General features: G+C 39.9%; 1 protein-coding gene across 1 annotated transcript in view; it reads left to right on the forward strand.

The window, feature by feature from the left end:
* Positions 1–21926, forward strand: part of TSPAN7 (tetraspanin 7) — a 125191-nt gene extending 103265 nt beyond the window's left edge. The window contains exons 4-8 of the mRNA XM_028523129.1: positions 1797–1892; positions 3312–3467; positions 9955–10038; positions 20650–20725; positions 20993–21926. Of these exons, the coding sequence (XP_028378930.1) occupies positions 1797–1892; positions 3312–3467; positions 9955–10038; positions 20650–20718 (405 nt within the window). The 3' untranslated portion in view covers positions 20719–20725; positions 20993–21926. The remainder of the gene's footprint in view (positions 1–1796; positions 1893–3311; positions 3468–9954; positions 10039–20649; positions 20726–20992) is intronic.
* The last annotated feature ends 1071 nt before the right edge of the window (positions 21927–22997 follow it).

The following is a 22997-nucleotide window of genomic DNA, read 5'->3' on the forward strand; positions in this document are numbered from 1 at the left end:
TGCTGCTTGTAGTCACCATGGTATCACTTTTAAGATGTGTATATCGATGATATGTTAGAAAGTGTGTACCCTATAGTAAAGTTCTGGTTCCAGCTCCCCTCAAAAATCCTGTATTATTGTATCCCGTAAATAGCAGTAGTCAGACGTAGATATGCATGTGTTAGAAAGGGATAGCATAGCAAGATATAGGTGGAAAACACACTTAAGTACCATTCCTATGGCTCTTGGAAGGCTGACATAATTTGTCTTAAGCCCTGCTTTTGTGCTCAGCAAAATTAAGTTCCCACTGAGCCTGCTTTGTGTACTTTTTGCCCCCTTTCCCTTTTGACCTGGTTTTTTCCCTTACAAGAGTTGGTATCTCAAGGCTAATTTCTAGAACCCATTTCATATGTGCACTGCATCTGGAATTAGATGCCACATTCTTATTCTTAGGTGGGGTTAAATCTGATGACATCACAGATATACAGCCCTAGAGGTGTCCCCAGTGCATGTGTGGACTCCAGGGACAGCCTGGCTGGCTCCCACCTGAGCCCTTGTTTACCTTCCTCCTGTGTACCACTATGACTGGGCTCCATGTACTGGGTTTTCTCTTAAAAACTGACACCTAGAGCCTGCACATCCTTATCACCTAACCTCTTTTCACCTCAAACACTTAGGGAAGTGGTAAGCAGGGGTTGCAATGTCACTCTTTGTCCACCAGTACTGATTTTGAATTTGGCTAAACAATCAAACACACATGATGACAATAGGTGACATTTTGTATGGTTCAGTCATAAGGATATAGGAAAGGAAGCACAGCTTGCCAGCAGGGCAGCAACAGGTTTGTTTCTTCAGTGAGAGTCCTGAAAGTAGTCTGGGGTCCATTCCATGGACACCTGCCCTAAGAGACAATGCAGGTGGAAGTGAGGATACAGCTGGGTGTGAAAGCCACCTTGGCTCACGAGCTCCATACAACCAGTGTTCCTTATCTCTTATAACTGTCCCATGGATGTAGCCTCCAGTATCTCATCAAGGGGCATGGGTAGATAAGAAAGTTATCATACTTAATCTTAAGCTTCCTACCAGGTAATATTTGCTGCCATTCCAATTCAGAGTAGTTTCACCAGTCAGGGGCACTTTTAACATAAGCAGAGTTGCCTAGTAACACATCTGACATGCCACCTTCAGCAGGTTTCTAGGGGAACAAAACTTGAAAATTAATCCAAGGTCAAATGTGTTCAAAGAGGAAGAGAAAGGTTTTTGTTAACCATCTATTAACAAGGAAAATTCATGTTCATTAGCCTCTTTTTTTGGCCTCAAAAGGACAAGTAAGTGAAAGTTGGTTTTGCCCCACTCCTATATGCTAGAATAGGCACGTTTCTGGTCAGAACATCAGTCTTCCTGCCCCCCTCAATGGCCTGTCCTTGGTCATTCTTCTGAGTAAGGACAGGAAAAGTTATAAAAAGAGATGGTCATTAATCAATTCAAAGAAATTAGCTAGGAAATCCATGTCTGAGGTTTGGCAGTTCACCATCACAGCCCTTTTAGAAACTGACCAGCCACTTCAGTGAATCATTTAACAAGGTGGGTTTCCTCTAGATTAGGGATAAGGAGAACAATTTATTTTAAATTCCTGAGCTAATAAACCACTTGGAAAATTTTCTAAGCTCTTTTGTCTCAGAAAACAGGGCATTCACTCTCTAGCTTAAATTTAATCAGGCTTTTAGAAGAGGCTATTTTGGGGTAGAAGTTGGTAAGAATCTGCATCCATTTGGGCTGCAGTGAACCAGAAACTTGTTCTTGCTGGTCTTCCACAGATTAAGGACACCTTCCTGAGGACTTACACAGATGCCATGCAGAATTACAATGGCAATGATGAGAGGAGCCGGGCGGTGGACCATGTGCAGCGCAGCGTAAGTTCTAGGGAAGGAGCTGGAGCTGGAGACTGCCTGTGAGGTCTGGTGTTAGACTTGTATACTGCTATGGATTCCTGTTTTCCAACTTTTGGTCCCATTCTATCCCCAAGGGTTGATATCCATTATTTTTCCAGGGTCCACTTATCCAGGTATTTAGTGTCAAGAAGCGTCACTGCTTCTGGTTTGCTTTTTATAAGCAAGGATTGTGAGCAAGTTTGCTCTTCAAATCTGAAGCCTTGGGAAGGAGATAGGCAGTGAGTGTATGATAATCTTGCTTAGAGTTGGCTCCCAAAGCTTGGAATTCTGGAAGTGGTGTCTTAGTCTGGGTGAAGAACTTAAGTAAACTTCCTTCACTGGTTTGTACCATGTAGTGGCAATGGAGAGTGGACCATCACAGGGTCCACTGAAGGTCTGACAGGTGTGTGAATGCCCAAGGCTTGCCTGGTCCTTTACAAAAGAAGTGAGGAAAATAGAAGTTTCCTGCCTAGAAGCACTCAGGAGGACAGGGGCTGGTGCTGAAGCCTCATGTCCATCAGGATCACCTGGGGACATTGTTGGTTTTGGGGTGCTTTTGGCTTTGTTTTACATCACAAGCAGCATTTTAATTTGGGGGGGTAATTAATTTTGATAAAATTTCAAGCTTATCCAGAAAAATTGTAAGAATAATACAAGGATCTGTATAACTTTTACTCAGATTCACTACTTAATTATATTTTTGCTCCATTTGCTTTAATATTCTGTATGTCAGTGGTTGGCAAATATTTTCTGTAAAGGGTCAAATAGTAACTATTTGAAGCTTGAGTGCCAAGTGGTCTCTGTTACAATTACTCAACTCTGCCTCTGTCACACAGCAGCCATCACAGGAAACATGTAAACAAAGAGGCCTGGCTGTGTCCCAATAAAACTTGATTTATAAAACCAGGCTGCTAGTGGGCTATAGTTTACCAACACCAACTCTCTTTCTTCCACTATGTGCATCTTTCCCCCACAAACCATTCATTCACTTATTAGTATAGATTACTTGAGGAGTTTTTAAAAACCATTTTTGCCTTGGCTTCCTCATCAACAATCCTGACTCAGTTGATCTACATATGTACATGTATACCTTTAACAGTGCCCAGCTCACACAGGTGATTTTGATGCCTAGCTAGACTACTGCTTTGCTTTAAGGCAGTCATAAGAAAGCAAACACAATGTGTCATCTAGGACTAACTTCCTTCCTTGAGTTTAAATTGGTTTCCCAGTGAGAATAGTTGTTAATGGAGCTTCAGCTCATCTTTACTCATCAAAGCTGTGCCTGTTGACTCAGAGGTTTGGCCTGTGTTTCTCTTTAAAAAGTTGCAAGACAGTGAATGAGAAGACCACACAGTCTTTGATCTGCCATACTTTGATTTTTTTTCCTTTCCCTGTTAACAGTTGAGCTGCTGTGGTGTGCAGAACTACACCAACTGGAGCACCAGCTCCTACTTCCCAGAGCATGGCATCCCTCCAAGTTGTTGCATGAATGACACCGATTGCAATCCCCAGGATCTGCACAATTTGACCGTGGCTGCCACAAAAGTTAACCAGAAGGTACTTGCTTCCTTTTAGTCCTGATGGGATTGGTGGTGAATGTTTGGGGAGGGCTTTATTGTTTCAGTGAGATTATGATAAGTAAATTAGAAATGGTAGTCTAGGAAAGAGTCAAGAATCTTCCTTTTTTGTCCTTTATGGCCTGGGAAAGACACTTGAGGCTGCCCACTTCTAAGGAGAAGGCTGTGACTCAGCTCAGCCCAGCATTCCTCTCAGCAAAAATCTGCCTGGTATAGTTACGAAGGTTTAGCAAGTGGTTTCTGTTAACCCTGATGCTTCTGTCAGACAGGGAATGCTGGCTTTCTTCTTTCTGGGTGTCTTTCTTCTGCTTAATATATCTTCGAAACATGAAATTATTCATAGCTGGGTGTCAGTCCTTAGCGGGAAGGGGGAATAGAGTTGACAGACAGCATGTGCTTCTGTTGGAGTGTAGCCTTTATTTTAGGGAGTTCTCTGCTATAGGAAAAGAAATCAACAATTCCAATTCAACTCACTGTCAACATTCTGACTCCAAAAGAAATTAGAGAGAGGAAAAAACTGGCTAAAAGATATTTGAAAATTAATATACAGAGGAATTGAGGAATATTAATTTCAGTAGTCAGAGAAAAGGAATATCAATTTTCTACTTTACAGAGAATATGTTGAAAACATGATATGAGTGCATGTGAAGGCTATCTATATTCTTAAATGTTTAGAGAATGCCAGATAGAAAATATATTTTGGTAAACAAGAGGGAGAATAAAACCCTACTATTGAGTTTACCTGTGGTTATGTGGCCATCAGGTAAATTTTCTAAGATAAAATACTATTCTTCAAAATGTTATATGGTCTGGGCCAACTACTGAACAATTCATAGAAGACAGACATTCTCTCAAGATTAGAATGTTAAAACATTAGTTTCTCTATATCACTCATTTAACGTTGGTATTTATAGCATAAATACTGCAACACGTCATTCTAGAAGTTCATTTTGTCATGCTAGGCTTACAACTTTGCTATTGAAGTGGGGAAGTAAGATGTTCAGTATTGACAGCTTCTTGGGTTGAATAAGAGGACATCTGTTCCTATGGGAATTTTTTCTTTTTTTCTTTTTTATTGTTGTTCAATTACAGTTGTCCCCATTATTCCCCCATTACTCTCCTCTGCCCTACCTACCTCCACCTCCCACATTCAATCCTACCTACCCACCATTGTCTTTGTCCAAGTTTGAAACCCATTTGCCTCTCATCAATAAGGCAACTTCTGCTATCTCCATGGACATCCCCACTAAGCACTCATACATGTCAAAACAGTGTCAATTTATGAAATACCAAGCTTACTTAGCACGTGGTGGGTACTCCATTTTTATAAAAGGCAAAAAGTGCTTTATGGCAGGGAGATATTGGCATACTGGAGTCTCAGGAGGTTGTTTGTAGAAGCAGCAACTCTTAACCTTTGATAAAAGTCTCATTTTACACCCAAACTTCCTCTTCTTTCATAAAAGTTGAGGGTCAGCCCTGGCTGGCGTGGCTCAGTGGATTGAGCGAAGGCTGCAAACCAAAGTGTCTCAGGTTTGATTCCCAGTCAGGGTACATGCCTGGGTTGCAGGCCATGACCCCCAGCAACTGCACATTGATGTTTCTCTCTCTCTCTTTCTCCCTCCCTTCCCACTCTAAAAATAAATAAATAAAATCTAAAAAAAAAAGTTGAGGGTCTAGAAATCCAGAAAATGGGGTTTAGAGTCAGACTCCAATTTAAATTTTGGCTCAGCCACTTGCTGGTCATACAATGTTGATTAAGGTCCGTAACCTTTCTCAGTCTTGTTTTTTTCTCATCTGTAAAATGGAGATAATAGTTCTTGACCTTAGAATTGATATAAGGATTGAGTGAGATAAAGTATCTAAAGCATGGTGCCTGGTACAGAGCAAGGACACAATAAATGTTAACTGTAATGTTAAATGTTACCTGTAATGTAAACATCATGACAATGATGGTGAAGTTTGCTTCTATTCCACCACACTGTTGGCTCTTAGAAATGATGCAGCCAGTAGGAAGGATCTTTTGTTAGTATTCAAAAGCAAGTTTAGAGGCATATCCTGTAGTGCATCTCTATAGTCTTTGCAGTTATTCCCAGAAAGAATGATATGATAGCATTTTTCCTTTTCATTGATAAACTACAAATTGACCTCACTCCCCTCTCCACCTCTCTCCATAATCCTACTTTACATTTTCCTGAGCACCTTATTTTCTCTCTCACTTTCCTTATACTTGTCAACCTGGCTCCCCAAAAGAAAAAGTAAGTGAAAACTGAAATTTGTCTACTGAGTTTCATTAGATATTCTCATTTAATACCCATATGAACCTCTGACACATATTACTTCTTAGGTCAGAGTCTCAGAGGCCTCATCTATAATAGGTGGGAGAGGGGAATGTGATGGAGATAGTAATAGATGCTCATAGAGGTTAGCCCCCCTCCCCTCTCCTGACTCTCTTCCCCAGAAGGCTTAATTACTGCCACAGTCTAGTAATATATAACCCTGCTATATAGAATAAATGCATTATAAATCCCTGTACATCTTTTGGTATCTTGAACCCTCTCTTCTGACAACACAAAAAGATGACTCTAGGCTTTTACCCAACAGCCTGATAAACCTACCTTATACACATAAGTGGAACAGAGCAGGAAGGAGGTGAGAACAGTTAAGTGGGATATTCATTGTATTGTTTGAGGAACAGATTTTATTTTGGTTTTGTTAGCAGGATGATGAAATATCTGCAGGTTAAGTTAGCCAATAGCATTGACTGAGTTCCTCCTCCACAGGAATTCCTTGCCATTTTTTAAGAGCAAGGGCAAGAAGAAGAGACAGTTATTCTTTTTTAAAAAAAATATTTTATTTTTATTTATTTTTTAGAGAGGGAAGGGAGGGAGAAAGAGAGAGAGAGAGAAATGTCAATGTGCGGTTGCTGGGGGCCGTGGCCTGCAACCCAGGCATGTGCCCTGACTGGGAATTGAACCTGTGACACTTTGGTTCGCAGCCCGCGCTCAATCCACTGAGCTACGCCAGTCAGGGCTGAGACAGTTATTCTTGTTGGCAGCTACTGAGATACTGCTTCCCAGAACCTGTCTGGGAATGTCTACTCCCAATATTGAAAATCTGCCACTTATACATATTTTTCATTGGTGACTATATTGATTTAGACATGCTGAGAAAGTTAGCAAATTACCTGTTTTTTTTTTCTGGGTGTTTCCTGGGACACGTAGCAGGCCACTATAGGTTTGTCTCACACCTGACAACCAGGCTTTCATTTTAGGAAATTAAAAGAGATTGTTGTGGGTGATAAGATCATGGTTTAGTGGAGAACTTAGGTAGAATGCAAACATGACCTGTGGTTATGTATCAAAGCAGTTACCACAGTCTGCAGATCTATGCTGCGATCTGGAAAATGGACTTGTGGGTCCACGTGGTAAACAATAGAGCTAAATCTAGAGATGGAATGTGTTTATTTCAACTTTGGTCTTGTATTGCTTAAATAACAAGGAAGCTAAATTAACTTTCATCTTCTCATTTTAAATAACCTTCCTGATATAATTCACTAATTTACTTTATTATTTAGAATTTTAAAAAATAGTGGAGGAAATTTCCTTAGCAGTGCTTCCCAAACTTTAACAGGCATCTGAAACATACGGAGTTATTAACATTCATTAAAATTTATTCAAAACAAATAGGGATTTTGCAGATTTTAATTCAGTAGACCTGGAGTGGAACCTAGAATCTGCATTTCTAACTAATTCACAGGTGCTGCTGCTCATGGAAGAACCCCATTTTGAGAAGCAATGTTTAGAGAGAACAATTATGTCAGAATTGTACTAATGCCACTCACTTACTTCATTTTTCTGGTTTCTCTTACTGGTTGGATTGGGCTTATCAAGAAAAAGGTGGCTGCCCTGGTTGGTGTGGCTCAGTGGATAGAGTGCTGACCTCCAAATCAAAAGGTCTCTGGTTCATTCCAGTCAGGGCACATGCCTGGGTTTCAGGTCAGGTCCCCAGCAGTGGGTGCATGAGAGGCAACAACACATTGATGTTTCTCCCTCTCTTTCTCCCTCCCTTCCCCTCTCTCTAAAAGTACATAGATAAAATCTTTAAAAAAAAATATGTGGCTGACTGAAATCTCCTAAAATGGGTTAGAAATCATACATCAGAAAAGTATATTCAACTCACATGTAGAATTGGAGATCATAGGAAAGAAAAGTTTATGCCAAATTATTTTACAGAGTAAGATAATATGCCTCACTTCTCTCTAGTTTTTACTATTGAGTTTGTGTTTCCATATTTTAAGCTGAACTAACTCTGGTGCTGGTCTGAATTTCATTCTTCTGCTTGATCACCGACCATCACTGTGGGGAGAAGATACAGTAATGATGGCCAGCACAGCAAAGCATTATCATAGCTACTATCATTTGGGAAAGAGTTAGAATAGTCACCTCCCTTCTTACTTTGAATTCTTCCTAACCAAAACTGCTCTCCCTCCCACTGTCTTTTGAAAAATAGGGTGATATATAGTTTCACTAGTAAAAATGAAATCAGCAAGCAAGCTTCTACTATAAAGAGATGATCCAATTCCAAAACTCCCCATGGCAATAATGTATTTCCTTTCACACCCCTTCCTTGGCTTTCAAATTTATATCAGGTAACCAAGGAATATAGTTTGTCCATTGCATTGAAAACATGTGTCAAAGCTCTGTTGCTAAGTTAATGCATCTTGTTCTTTGCAAACAGACTGTGAATGTATAAAATATCACTTATTAGAAGATACAGCATTGGCAGAATTTTTATAAGCTATGAGAAATGTTAAATTGTTAAATTTTGAATTTAAAAAGGGGAGACATGTTGCTTTTGGTTCTTCAGATGTTATGACAATTTAGTGTGTGTTTCATGATACACAAGAGTCCCTTTTACTCTGTTATGAATTAATGTCTTGATTTTTCACAGACTTTACACATTCAAGTTGAAGGCCTTTTTCAAAAAACTGGAAAACAACCAGATCTTCCAACAAGCTGAATATGTCAGAAGTCTAGGTTGATTTGGCCCAGTTGCAAAATGAATATGCATATAAATTCATTCTCACTATCATTCTCTCTCTCTCCTCTTTCTCTCTCTCCCTCTCTCTCCCCTCTCATCCTCTCCCTCCCTCTCCCTCTTTGTTCTTCTCTTGGTCCCTCCCTCCTATTTCCTCCTCCCTCTCCCCTATTCTGTTTGACATGTGGGGCTTTTATCAGGAAGAGTGAGTTTTTTACTTTGCATTATGGGTGATGTACAAAGTTTGATGTTTCCTACCTGTACTAGATTGATAAAGTGCAATCCAGAATAACTGGGAAGAAACTTGTTTAGCAATATTTTTGAACTCCAACCAGATTGTTTATTTTAAATAAATGTGGTTAAGTTTTAAACAAACATTGAAATAGGCAAAATTAGCATTGGTTTTAATCACAACATTTAGAGATTTCATAATATATTAAAGGAAAATTCCCTTCACTTTATGGATAAAGGTGTTGACATCCAGAAAGGAGAAGTGACTTGTTCAATGTGGAAAAGACTTTAGAACTTAGATTTTTTCCCTATTAAAAAATAGCCTCCTTTGGAAGAACCCTAAAATGCCATAAAGTTGGCAGGCATTCAAACACATCCCTCTGACCACATGATTTCACTTTATCAAAGGTTTTGCCATGCATTGTCAAAATGCTACTAACTAGGATTATGATGCTGAGTTTTTCTGTTCAAGGATGTGGAATGCATTTTCATCTGTTCAGGTCTACTTCTGTAACTCTATAGTGTTTGTTTCATAGCTCTTGCTGATTTATTGCTAAATTTAATTCTACTACTAAAATATTTGTGGGTGAATATACAGTTAACTTTGAACAATGGGGGATTAATTATATAGGTTCACATGTACATGGATGTTTTTTCAATAAACACCTGTACTATTTTTGACAATGTCTGGGAGTCCATGGATGCAGAATTCCAACTGTATGCATTGATCTAATATGCCATTTTATATAGGGGACTTGAGCATCCTTGGATTTGGGTATCTTCAGGGGGTTCTGAAACCAATCCCCTGTGAATACCAAGTGACAACTTAAGTTTTAGGGGAATCAAAAGTTATACATGGATTTTTCACTATGCAAGGGTTTATGCCCCAACCACTGTGTTGTTCAAGAGTCAACCATATATATATATTGGACTTTAAAATAATCAAGCCAGGGGATGAGAATTGGGGAGATTTAAATGAGAAAAGATTAGCTGTATGTTAATTATAATGTTAGAGGAAGGTTCACTTGGGGACTCATTGTACTACTCTCTTCACTTTTCTTATATGTTGGAAATTTTCATTATGTTTTTAAGTAAAAAAAAAAGAAGAAGAAAAAAAAAAGAAGAAGTTACAAAACTTAACAAAGTCCAGTCTGGCCTTGGTAAAACATGTCTCTGAGATTGTCTCTCTCTGTATCCAGGGTTGTTATGATCTGGTGACCAGTTTCATGGAAACTAACATGGGAATCATCGCTGGAGTGGCTTTTGGAATTGCATTCTCCCAGGTAGCCTACGTAATCATGTGATCCAGTCTAGCATTTCCCCTGTCCTGCTGTCCTTTCCCTCCCTGGTCTCCAGACTCTGTGCCTGCCTTCCTGTGCCTTGGGAAAGGCTGATAGATGGGGTCAGAGCTCCTTGCTCATTAATCCTCAGGTCATCTGTTTATTGATTTTCCTTTTTCAACTTAAATGAAGTTTTACCATCAAGGGAATATTGGTTACAGTTCAACTAATGACTAGCCTCAGAAAAAACAACTTGCCTCTTCTGTAGGTCAAATGGAGGTTAACTGAACAAAATGCTGCCTTAATTGGAGCATAAACAACTCCAAACATCAAATGGTGGATCTGAATTTGGGAGGAAGCTTTTCTCCTGGTTGACCTACCTCTTTTCTGTTATTAATTCCTATAGATTATACATGAGATCTCTCCCTTTTAAAAAAGCCTAAATTTAACTAACTTCATTTTGTGATCATTATCTTAATCCCTAGGCTTGACTGTTATTTCTTAAGAGAGAACTGAATTTCTATATATTATATTTTGTATTCTTTTATCTCTATTCAGCCTCTAAAAACAGTGGGAGGAGTAATTATGCAAGCTAAGTGAGCCATACATATTCAAGGATGGAACAAGATTAAGCTAAATATAAAATTGTGTCCACCTCCACCAGGCACTGTACTGTCCCACAGGCTTTTGATCTCCTTGCTAAATTATATGTTGTTACTATAATATTGCTATGGGTGGAAGAATTGGCATTCATACTTAACCAAATAAAAACTTCATGTTTAACTTAGAATTTTTTTTCAGACCGACAGATGATTGTTTTTCTAACAAAACCTATTTAATGTTATTTCAGTAATATGTCCACAGCTCTAATTTCACGTGTCTGAATTTTATGTTGGCTCTCTCAGACTATAATTACATTTCCCCTGCCACTTTGTATGGCTTTCTTTCCTGCTGAACAATACAGATGCACTTTGATCTTATTCGAGTCTAAAATTTTTTATTAAGATATGGCATATGCAGAAAAGTGCATAATAAGTATACAGTTTAATAAATTATCAGAAAATAAACATACCCATGTAACTGTCATTTAGATTGAGGAATTGAACATTAGCCCAGTAGTTTTTGCAAACAGAGGACTTTACCTTAGATAAGTCGAAAAATTTTCTTCCAAGCAGGTTCAAAACCTGAGTGGCATTTTGTTTCACAAGAGCATGTGGAATCAGCCAACAGGGGTGTGTATTTCTTGTGGCAGTTCCAAAATTCTTTGACCATACTTTGTTTTTTTCCAGCTCATGAAGTGAGTAAAATCTCAATACACACACAGACAAACTAGAGTGGTGTCAGAAACAGTGCCAATTAACTCAGTCTCCAGAGGTATTTCAGAAGAAGTTATTGCCCTGAACTTTCTTCTGGTTGCTATCATATTTCACTAATAACATTTCAGTCACATATCTTTAATGGCCAGGGGACATTTTAGAAGATCCGAGACCTTGTGTCTGATGTAGATGTGCAGGATACACTGGACAGCTTGCACATACAGTTTATTTTACAAATATATGAGCAGTGTCAGGTTCACACCCACCTACAGGACAGACTTATCCTGGGTATTTGAGAAGAATTGTCCCCCTGGAGGAAGGAATAGTGTTGGAGGAAAAACTGTCTCTTCTAGTGGCTATCCTAGAACCATAAAGGGACATGATGCCAATAGCCTGTGTTAGGAGAAGAGATCCTCAAAGAGCCTGGAATCTCATGGATGTAACATCTTATCATCCAAGATTATTCACATGTGGCCATGAGGGGATGGGGTATTAATCATATTTTCATTAGTGAAGTGACCCAAGTCATAAAGAACCTGATTAACACCTCTCTCCCATTTCTTTCTCACATATCCCCATGTAGGGATTTGTGCTTAGGCAAGTGGTTACCTGGCCTAATAAGGGTTAATCACTCTATGATACCTTGAAGAAGTCCCTCACGTGGGAATTGGTGATTTTCTCTGTGGCCCTCTGAGGCAGTGAGAAAGGGGCTTTGGCTCCAAGGAGCCCCCAAACAGAGACTCTCTGCAGAGAGTTTAGGTCTCATAAGGTTATCACATAATTGCTGGGATAAGAGAACAAAAGCACAAAGCCTACTAGCATTGCACAGTCAGTACCATTCACTCACATGGCCAGACAGATACAGAGGGGAAAACACTTGAGTCTTGTTATGCTCAGTCTCTCTGGGGCAGGGAGAGGAATAGCCATGGATACATTTTATTAGCCAGATGTGCTAGGAACTGCAGCGTTTAATGGTGCCATCAGCCTCAGGGTTCCTGTAAGCTGAAGTTGAATTCCAAATGCCAGTAGATCCAGGGCCTCTCTGGAATAATGGTGGCCACTTACCAGATGCTTACTCAAGAATAACCAGCCATACGGATGCTGGTCAGTGACCTAGAACCAAAGATTTAGCTACACATGTTCAAAAATTGTAGGACACATGTCACAGTAAAACTTAGCAAATATTGACCAATATCTTAGCCTTTCTATAATAAAGCAATCTCTACTGAGTAGAGGCTGCAGAGAGACCAAAATGCATTGGAAAGAACAGAGCTCTCTCTCTCAGTCCCTCCATACCTCTCTCCACCTTTCTTCATCTGCTTTCCACTTTATCCTTGTCCATTTCCTCACCTGCTCTTATAACCTCCATGCTATGATCTGTTGGAACAAACTGGCTTTGCACATCTGTTGTCTCAGAAATTAAAGGTAGTATAGAGTACAAAGAAAACTGAGTCTAGCCTTTGCATAGACTGTGCAAGAACTTTGTGCTTCTTGCTTAATTTCACTAACTTAAAGGAGTTAAATTTTGTTTTTGGACAGCAGGGTTCTGGCAGGCCTTTAATACTTCTCTCCACAAATTCCTCCTGCCTTTGCCCTCAAAGAAAAGCCCATTTGTCTGGACTTGATGGGTAGATCCTACTGCCCTATAAATTTATAGCAGGAGATTGAATGTGTTTTGACAGGGTACCTCCTCCCTGCTTTTGTGTGGATAGCTACTCTTTTACTCAAGAAGGCTTGGGAAGAAACATGCCATGGGGACTTATTACTTCCCCTGCCCCCAACATGGCCTAAAAGCCAAGGGTGAAGGCGTCCAAGTCTGGACACTTGCATTAGTCCATTTTTGATACTGCTTCCCATCTTGTTGGCCTTTTACTCTGTGTGTGTGTGTGTGTGTGTGTGTGTGTGTGTGTGGTAGTAATAGGTGTCCTCTGAGACTGTATTTAGCACTTCCATATCCAATGTAAATATACATAGGGCTTTGCTAAACTTGGAACTTGTTAGGCTGGATTAATCCCCTATATCACCAAATATTATATTCCTGAGTGGGGACAGTAGAGCTGTTTTCCAGAAGGCGAGGTTTGAATGGCTTGCTCGAGGTTGGACAGCAACTATAGATATGGGATTACAATTCTGACCTTTCACCTGATTTGCTGTATTAAACATCCAGGCCAAAGAGATCACCCTTGTTCTTGCCTCAGGTGGCACCTAAAGGGAACTTATTCTGTGTCTTTATAATGAAAGGATTTGAATTTGTGGAATTAGAGGGGGAAAGTACTCATCAAAAAATATAGATCCTCATCCTACCCATCCATCCTGTGACCTTCACCACTGCAGAGCTTCCCCCAGGGCCCATGGGCTTCTGGAATGATTCTTTATTGACCAGGAATTTTTTTCTGGAACTTGTTTACCTTCTCTGTGTAGAGGGGAGGACAAAGCTGTTGATAGCTGAAAAAGACTAATGGAACTATTTACTCATTCCCTCAGTATTTTCAGGGCCTGAGATAGTCCCTGACAGCATTTATACAGTTTTATTTCAAGCCAGATTTCTTGGCACTTCCCTAAAGTCATCGAAGTTTTATTTCATTTCCCAGTTAAGTCATTAACATAAAATCTCCACAGGCATTATAAATTTTTGATCCATTACTTGTCACTTTCTTGTTAAGAAAGTTACCTTCACAGCCTTGTGTGCTGTCCTCTCCCTGTCCCTCAGGAGTCAGGAATTGGGCCACATTTGCCTCCCATGGTGATGGTAGAGGAAGACACTGATGCCCTGTCTCCTTTCATATATCTTGTCTTTGCACTGATGTCCTACCTCTCTCTTAGCCCCTCTCTCCCTGTTCTTCAAGTCTGCTCTGTTACTGGTAATTTGCAGAGCCCAGTGATGCAATCCATATTACTACAGCTTTGTTTTGCACAGATCTCTAAGATCTCTATGTGGGCGGTGCCTTGAGAAATCCTTGAATAGGCTTCTTCTAAGCAGAGGGCCTTTCTTCTCTCTCGCCCTCTCTGGCTTTTCAGTTTTTGAAGCAGCAGGACCTCCCAGAGGTTTTCATCACTCAAAAGAAAGTAGAACATATACTAACAAGGCAGATAGTGGTAAAAATAAAATGTTACTTCAAAAAATGAGGTGGATACTAATTACAGAGTCTTAGTCAATCAAAGATAAATAATCTGGTCTAACACAGCTAGGCTGTTTAGAATTAAGCAATTCACCAGCCTCTGGAAGGGTGAGTGGTAACTCCCAGGTCTCTATCCTGAGGGGTTTTCAGCATAAGAGACAATCTCTCCTTTTCCTGTCTCTATATAGGGTTTAAAGCAGCAGTTTACCCAAATGCCCACACACTGCAGCCTTAATATTTATCAGCAGTGTGCTTCTGGAGAGCAGCCTAGAACACAGAGCCACCTCTGCTCTCTTTGATGTGCTTTTTACATATATTTAACCTAAATAAAAGTTTCAATTGTGTAAGGATGGAGCTTTCTGTCTACAGGTTACTTGGGTCTAGTGGCAAGCAAGTGTTTTGTACTGCTTCAGACTGAGGAAGAGAACATGGTTTTAGGCTGAACAGTCTTTTCATTATGTAATTAGAAATAATCTGGTAATAATTGTTATTATGTATAAGATGCTCCCTACACCCCACTATCCCTTAACTTGGTACTTACGGAAATGAGAAATCAAAGTTTTCCCTCAAGTATCATGAAAAAACTACAGTGGACTTGAAATCAGTGACCCTGTGAATAATTCAAAGCACATACATATTCCAAATCCTAGTTTTTCTTGCATTAGAAGTAACCAAAATAAAAGCCAATGTATGTAAAATACTGTTTTCAAATAGCCTATATATATATATATATATATATATATATATATATATATATATATATATACCTCAGTTCAGGACATTTTTTAGGAAAACCAATTTCATAGATGTTAAAAAATCACTTTTAAAAATCTATCTTCTTCCATGGGCAGAAAGTAGAAGTAATATTCTTGCCCCAGAAATACAAAATATAGTAAGTTTAAAAGCAAACAGCTTTTATTTTTACTTATATTTTTAAAAGTTGTTGCTTCTCAACCAAGATGCCCATCAGTAAATGAATGGATCAAAAAACTATGGTACATTTACACAATGGAATTCTATGCAGCAGAAAGAAAGAAGGATCTCCTACCCTTTGCAACGGCGTGGATGGAGCTAGAAAACATTATGCTAAGCGAAACAAGCCAGGCAGTGAAAGACAAATACCATATGATCTCACCTTTAACAGGAACCTAAACAACAAAACAAAGAAGCAAGCAAAATATAACCAAAGACACTGAAATAGAGGACAGGCTGACAGTGACCACAGGGGAGAGTAGAGGGAATTTCAGGGGACATTGGGAAGGGTTCACGGGAACAAACTTAAAGGACACGTGGTCAAAAACTAGGGGGAGGGTGGTAATGGGAGGGAAGTGGGGAGGGGTGGGAGGGGGGATGGACTGGGAGTAAAAAGGAGACAACTGTATTTGAACAATGATTAAAATAAAATTTAAAAAAAAAAGTTGTTGCTTCTGGGAGAAAGTTATGATATCCAGTATTTGATGATGTGCCTATTTTGGAAGGAGAAGAAAAGATGGAGGGGCACATTATATTTCCTTGAAAGCAGGAATTTTAGATACAAGAAATATTTAAGCATTCTAAAGGATTTTATGGCTGTGTGATTCATGGATTTCCATGGAGGCCAGGAGCACTGAAAACCACGAAGCACAGTGGTGACTAGTTTAAGTTGCTTAAAATGTACATGAGATCAACAATAAAAAACTGAAGTGATAAGCTTTATAAAGAAAGGAAGCCCTGGCTGGCGTAGCTCAGTGGATTGAACACGGGCTGCAAACCAAAGTATCGCAGGTTTGATTCCCAGTCAGGCCACATACCTGGGTTGCAGGCCACAGCCCCCAGCAACCGCACATTGATGTTTCTCCCTCTTTCTCCCTCCCTTCCCTCTCTAAAAATAAATAAATAAAATCTTAAAAAAAAGAAAGGAGAGTCTAGGAACTTGAAATCAAATAAAGGGATGCCCAGTAAAAACCCTTTCCCAGAAGTTTGCAACATAAGGCAGGAAGGAACCCTTGGTGGAGTGAGACAGAAGAGTTATTCTGGAATGGAAAAGGGTCTAGGCTCAGGAGTGGGGCTGGGGAAAGGGGATATTCTTGGGTAGGGGAAGGGGGTGGAGCCTTCAACTACGTGTGGTTACCTCTGTGGTTTGGGGGAGATTCTTTTAACTTTCCCTGAACCCATATTCTTGTCTGGAAATTTGTGGTGGTAATATTGCACAGGGATGCAGTAAAGATTAAATAACTTGATATATCTAAATGTGCTACATAACTCGAATATTGATTTGTTGGCTAGATTCTCATTTTTGAGAGTATCAAGTGCGTTCTGGTGTATGTTGATCCTGGAAAATGGCAGTTCTAATGAAAAGCTGTAATATCCAAGCTCCTTGAGCTCATGGAGAGAATTTTAGTTTTTCATTTGGCACAATATTCTGGAGGTTACAGCCATGGTTCCTTTGGCTTTTTGATGGTGTGTGCATGATTAATATGTATTTTGTGGCACAAAAAGATGTTGGTAAGTCCAATAAGGTAGTGATTTTTCCTTACCTGACAGAGGGTATAGTTTGTGCATTTCACAGCTAAATTTTAATTTTGAAAAGGAAGTAGGATTCTGAGATTTCAGTAATAAAGGTAGGCAGGTGAACTAGAACCTGCATGAGTGGGTGGAGAGCCAGGAGAACAGAGTTCAGGTGTTGCCCTTACCAAGAGTAGGACCTAGTTTGGCTGCAGGTGTTTCACTTGTAAGATAAGGGTGACTAGATGTACTGAATGAGTGGTTCTCACACCTGCAAGGCTTGTTAAAACACCAGTTGATGGGCCCTATCCACACAGAGTGTCTGATTCAGCAGGTCTTGAGTGGGACCTGAGAATTAGCATATCTAACGTGGTCCCAGGTGATGCTGATGCTACTGGCCTTCCGGCCATACTTGGAGTGACACTGTTCCAGATTCTCTCTAAAGGCCATTCCCACCTCTGATCCAATAAAACACCGCCAATTGCTTAAGGAGAAGGGACTCAATTTGGCCAAGAGAAGCTGCAGGCCTAAAGATTCAAGTGTACATTAGGGCTCCTGTCCAGAATGTGCTGATCTTCCAGAGTCAGGAAAGAGAATTTTGGTTTCCAGTGAGCTGTACAGATGTGCTTAAGGATGATTTGATTTTCATAATGTCACAGCAGCTTTTCATAATGATTTTCATAATGTCACAGCAGCTTTTATCTGATCCACCTATGCCACAGGTTAAGTCAAGGCAAAAACACAGGTATATGATTGAGGTCTTCTGAGGAGGTGGAAATATGCTGTTATTGGTTGTTCTGAAAAACTAGGAATGGACCTTGGATGTAGATGGGCTCATTTAGGCATAAGATACCTACATGTTTGAGAAACAAAGAGAAATGAAAGCTGCCTTTTCCTCTTCACCCCTCACCCCCGACCTCTCACAAGCCTTAACTTTATTACTTCTTCACTGGCTAACTCACCTGGTCAAGAATAGCATCTCATGGTCTCAAGGAGAGAATTATTATTGGTCAACTGGGCATGGATGGGGTATTATGCTATATTTTAAATATATATTTTATTGATTATGCTGTCACAGTTGTCCCAGTTTTTCCTTTTTGTCCCCCTCCACCTGGTACCCTCCTTGCCTCCAGCAATCCCACCACCCTTAGTTCATGTATATGGGTCATTCATGTAAGTGTGTTGGCTTTTCCATTTCCCATACTATTCTTTTTTTTTTTTAAGATTTTATTTATTTATTTTTAGAGAGGGAAGGGAGGTAGAAAGAGAAAGAGAGAGAAACATCCATGTGCGGTTGCTGGGGGGTCATGGCCTGCAACCTAGGCATGTACCCTGACTGGGAATCGAACCTGCGACACTTTGGTTCTCAGTTCACGCTTAATCCACTGAGCTACACCAGCCAGGGCTTCCTATACTATTCCTAACATCTCCCTGTCTATTTTTTACCTACCAATTATGCTTCTTAATCCCTGCACCTTTCCCCCCATTCTCCCCCTTTCAGCTGATAACCCTCCAGATAATTTCCATATCTATGATTCTGTTTCTGTTCTGGTTGTTTGCTTAGTTTGTTTTTGTTTTTGTTTTTTTCTAGATTCAATTGTTGATAGTTGTGAGCTTGTTGTCATTTTAATGTTCATAGATTTGATCTTGTTCTTCTTCTTAAATAAGTCCCTTTAACATTTCAGGTAATAATGGCTTGGTGATGATGAACTCCTTTAGGTTTACCTTGTCTGGGAAGCACTTTATCTGCCCTTCGATTCTAAATGACAGCTTTGCTGGATAGAGTAGTCTTGGTTGTAGGTCCTTGCTTTTCATGACTTTGAATACTTCTTACCAGCCCCCTGTAGCCTGCAAAATTTCTTTTGAGAAATCAGCTGACAGCATTATGGAAACTCCTTTGTAGGTAACTGCCTGCTTTTCTCTTGCTGCTTTTAAGATTCTTTTTTTTTTTAACCTTTGGAATTCTAATTGTGATGTGTCTTGGTGTGATCCTCTTTGGGTCCAGCTTGTTTGGGACTCTCTGGGCTTCTTGTACTTGTATGTCTATTTCCTTCAGCAAATTAGGCAAGTTTTCTTTCATTATTCTTTCAAATACATTTTCAATATCTTGCTCTTCCTCTTCTCCTTCTGGCACCCCTATGGTTCAGATGTTGGCACTTTTGAAGATGTCCCAGAATCTTCTTATACTTTCCTCATTTTCCTAAATTCTTGTTTCTTTATTCTGTTCTGGTTGAATGTTTATTTCTTCCTTAGGTTCCAAATCATTGATTTGAATCCTGGCTTCCTCCCCTTCACTGTTGGTTTCCTGTGGCTTTGTCTTTATTTCACTTAGTGTAGCCTTCATTTCTTCCCTTATGTTTTTGCCATATTCAATGAATTCTCTGAGCACCCTTATAACCAGTGTTTTAAACTCTGCATCTGATAGATTGCTTATCTCCATTTTGTTTTAGTTCTTTTTCTGGACTTTTGACCTGTTCTTTCATTTGGGTCATATTTCTTTGTCTCCTCAATTGGGCATCCTCCCTGTGTTTGTTTCTGTGTTTTAGGTAGAGCTGCTTTGACTCCCTATCTTCGTGCATCTGTTAAGTCATATGGGACAGAGCCTCAGGTATTTGCCAGGGTGGGGCAACCTGCTTCAGTGCTTTGTGGCAATGTATGAGGGGGGAGCAGTTGGAGAGGGGACAGTGCTGCTGCCTGGCTTCTGGAGGGTGGTCCAGCACTTGCCCCATTTCCAGTCACTTCTCCCACTTTCTGTATATCACTAGGTCCCTTCTAGCTATTGCCCTGGTGGTGATTCCCAGAGTAAGTGGATTTGTGTGCATTCCAAGTCTTCATGTGCTCCTTAAATGGACTCTCTTGAGTAACCAGCAGTTTCTTCTGCTTCCCCAACCCTCACTGGTTTTTACAGCCAGAGTTTGTGAGGCTTTCTCTTCCCATGCTGGAATCCTGGGCTACATGGTCTGGTCTAGGGCTAGGATTGCTCACTCCTAAGCTATCCATCCTGATTTTTACCCACCACATGTGAATGTGGGACCTCCCCTTCCACTGCCACTGCCACCTCTCTGTGCCATACCATGTCCTCTCCACCCCAGCTCTCCATCTCCATCCTTCCTACCCATCTGGATGCATATGGCTTCTTTAAATCCTTGGTGGTTGGACTTCCATACAGTTCAATTTCCCAGCAGTTATGGGTGTTTTTATTTTGAGGTTAGTTGTAATTCTTCTTGTGGTTGTGCAAGAAGGTGAAACATGTCCACCTATGCTTCCATCTTGACCAGGTATTGTACTATGTTGAAATATCTTCCAATGAATGTACTATCGTTTTGAATTGAATTGGGGCAGTAAAAATATATCTAAGTAATTCTGTGCTACTTAACTTTTCTCCATCACTCTTATAACATATGAATGCATTTTAATACAGCTCATATGTCAAAAGTTGTTTTTAAATGGCCAGGGTGAGCTAGAACCCTATGGCCAGTTTGAAAACCTCCGGTTGTCCTCTACTGGCAGTTAAATTTCCTAAGTCTTAGATCACACAACTGAACTTAGATTTTATCTTTTTCTGTAGTGCCCTTTCCCTATTTGTTTACAAAAGCCCCCAGTTGTTAAAAATTATATTTGGAGGGGGGCAGTTCAAAGCAGGGTGTAATTCAGTGACTTGAGATTCCCATTCTAATTTTTCTTTCTGGCAACAGCTCATTGGCATGCTGCTGGCCTGCTGTCTGTCCCGGTTCATCACGGCCAACCAATATGAGATGGTGTAAGGAGAAGGTGAGTGGTGGTGGGGAGTGTTTATTTTTGGGTTTCTCCCTTTAGGGCACATACAACCTTTCAAATGGCAAGGTTACTGCCCAGGCACCTAACTACCTGATCTTGGTGGCACTGGTCCATGTGCCAAAAATCTCATTTCTGTGGTGTTAGGGAGGAGATGGGATCATTACTGTTATGGAAAATGTATAAATGCTCTTTTCAGCTTGTTACCTTATTTTAAATCCTTATTAATGGTGAGTCACTCACATGTTTTAATCTCTCTCTTAGTCTTTCAAGAACGACGGAATAAGAGACCTGATTTAAAAAGGAATGCAGCAATCCTTGAAAGACTTCCAAAGGATGTTAGAGCACAGTACATATTACACCTGCCCTGCTCCCCTTACCCCATGTGCAACTGACACTCCCACACAGTCTCTACCCTGCCTTTTACCCTAAATCATGTATAGTGTTCCATTTGGTGAAGCCCTGTTGTGCCAGAGTATAGCCAGTTTCCCTGCATCTAGTCCTAGTGGACCCCACCAGGGGTCCCTCCATCTGTACTTGGTCCAACCGTAGCTCATTGTAGGTGACTGGTTATCACACATCACTGGCCCCCTGGGCCCTGCATGTAATTTGGGAAGCTCCTGTTAACCCTTCATTATGATTGATAAATACCACACCCCTTGATGTAGATAAACAGCTATGTTGTTTTGACTTAATCTCCATTGGTTTGGTTTTCCCTTTACTAAGGCTTTCTCCTACCTTCTCTAGGCTGCCTAGGACATGTAAAGAGGTACATCAGTAATTGTTCATGAGGAGGAAAAAGCATGTCATATGCATAAAGGAAATTGTTGAGATTCAGGTGGCCTTGCTCATTGTTACATGCCTGGGTAGGTATAGACAGTTTAGTGCACCTATGCCTCTCACTTTAAGCCTGTATTGCAAAGCTGTATTGTTGCTTCCTGTGGAGGATATAATATTACTTCTGTTTTTTCTCCAATTAATTGCTATTATGTTATTTTACTTCTTTCTATAATTTTTCTTTGCATTGACATTACAGACATTGAAGACATCAACAAATAAAAAATGAGTGTGAAAGGGGAACAAATATCAGAATATTTTTAAAAGATCTTAAAAAATAATGCCTCTAGCATGCCAACAAGAATGCATTGATATTGTGAACATTTGTGATACATGTATTAATAAATAGAATCATTACAAATTGCTGTGTTCTGGTTTTGTTCTTTGGTTATTAAAGAAGTTTTAAACACATATCTCTACTCCATTTTGTTTCACTAAGGATTGGAGGTAGACCACCTTACACACTGACACACCCCTCCATACATGCTCCCACCTGACCTCACCCCACCAAAATAGCATCAGACAGTGTAAAATCTGAAGGGTTAGATTTTTAAAATGGAAATTGCAGAAACTTACACCATTTGTTATGAACAGGATATATTTTTGGCTGTAAAAATAGAACTGTCATATTTAAGTTAGAGGCAGAAAGATTTCAGCCAAGTTTTTAAAATTCTGGATGTCATTTTTTTAAAAAAGGAAATGAGCATTCATTCCTTCTTTTATTATTTCTAATGAGCATGTATTCTTTCTTCTTTGAATTGAATGCACTCATTCTAAGAAAGAGATGACATATTACAGCACCATTTAGTGTTCCCAATGCCCTGGTTTGTACTAAAGTTTGAAATCCTTACATTTGATTGAAAGAGCACTTTAGTAATAGGTATAATATATATATTATCTGTGATCTATTTTTTCCTCTTAATGAATCATCCTTTTAAAAAAACTAGTAAAAGCATATGTTGATCTGTTTGCCAAATAAGTGGATCTAAAAACTCCCTCTTCTCTGTAGAACAACCTGTAATTAGTATGGAGATTCCATTCTAATTATATGCATTTATTAGCCTGAACTCTGCATGGGGTAAACCCTAAAAGGCTTACAAAGGGCACTGTCCCACACCTTCAGATATTCCCTCTTCAAAAGGTCAAAAGTAAAACCTCAGGCCCTGGCTGGTGTAGCTCAGTAGACTGAGTGTGGGCCTGTGAAGCAAAGGGTCACCAGTTCGATTCCCAGTCAGGGTAGATGCCTGGGTTGTGGACCAGGTCCCCAGTAGGGGGTGCATGAGAGGCAACCACACATTGATGTTTCTCTCCCTCTCTTTCTCCTTCCCTTCCCCCTCTCTAATAAATAAATAAATAAAATCTTTAAAAAACAAAACCTCAGTACACTCAATACACTGAGCTACACCAGCCAGGGCCTATCTCACTCTTCTTA

The sequence above is a fragment of the Phyllostomus discolor genome, chromosome X (genome assembly GCF_004126475.2).
Source record: "Phyllostomus discolor isolate MPI-MPIP mPhyDis1 chromosome X, mPhyDis1.pri.v3, whole genome shotgun sequence".
NCBI lineage: Eukaryota > Metazoa > Chordata > Mammalia > Chiroptera > Phyllostomidae > Phyllostomus > Phyllostomus discolor.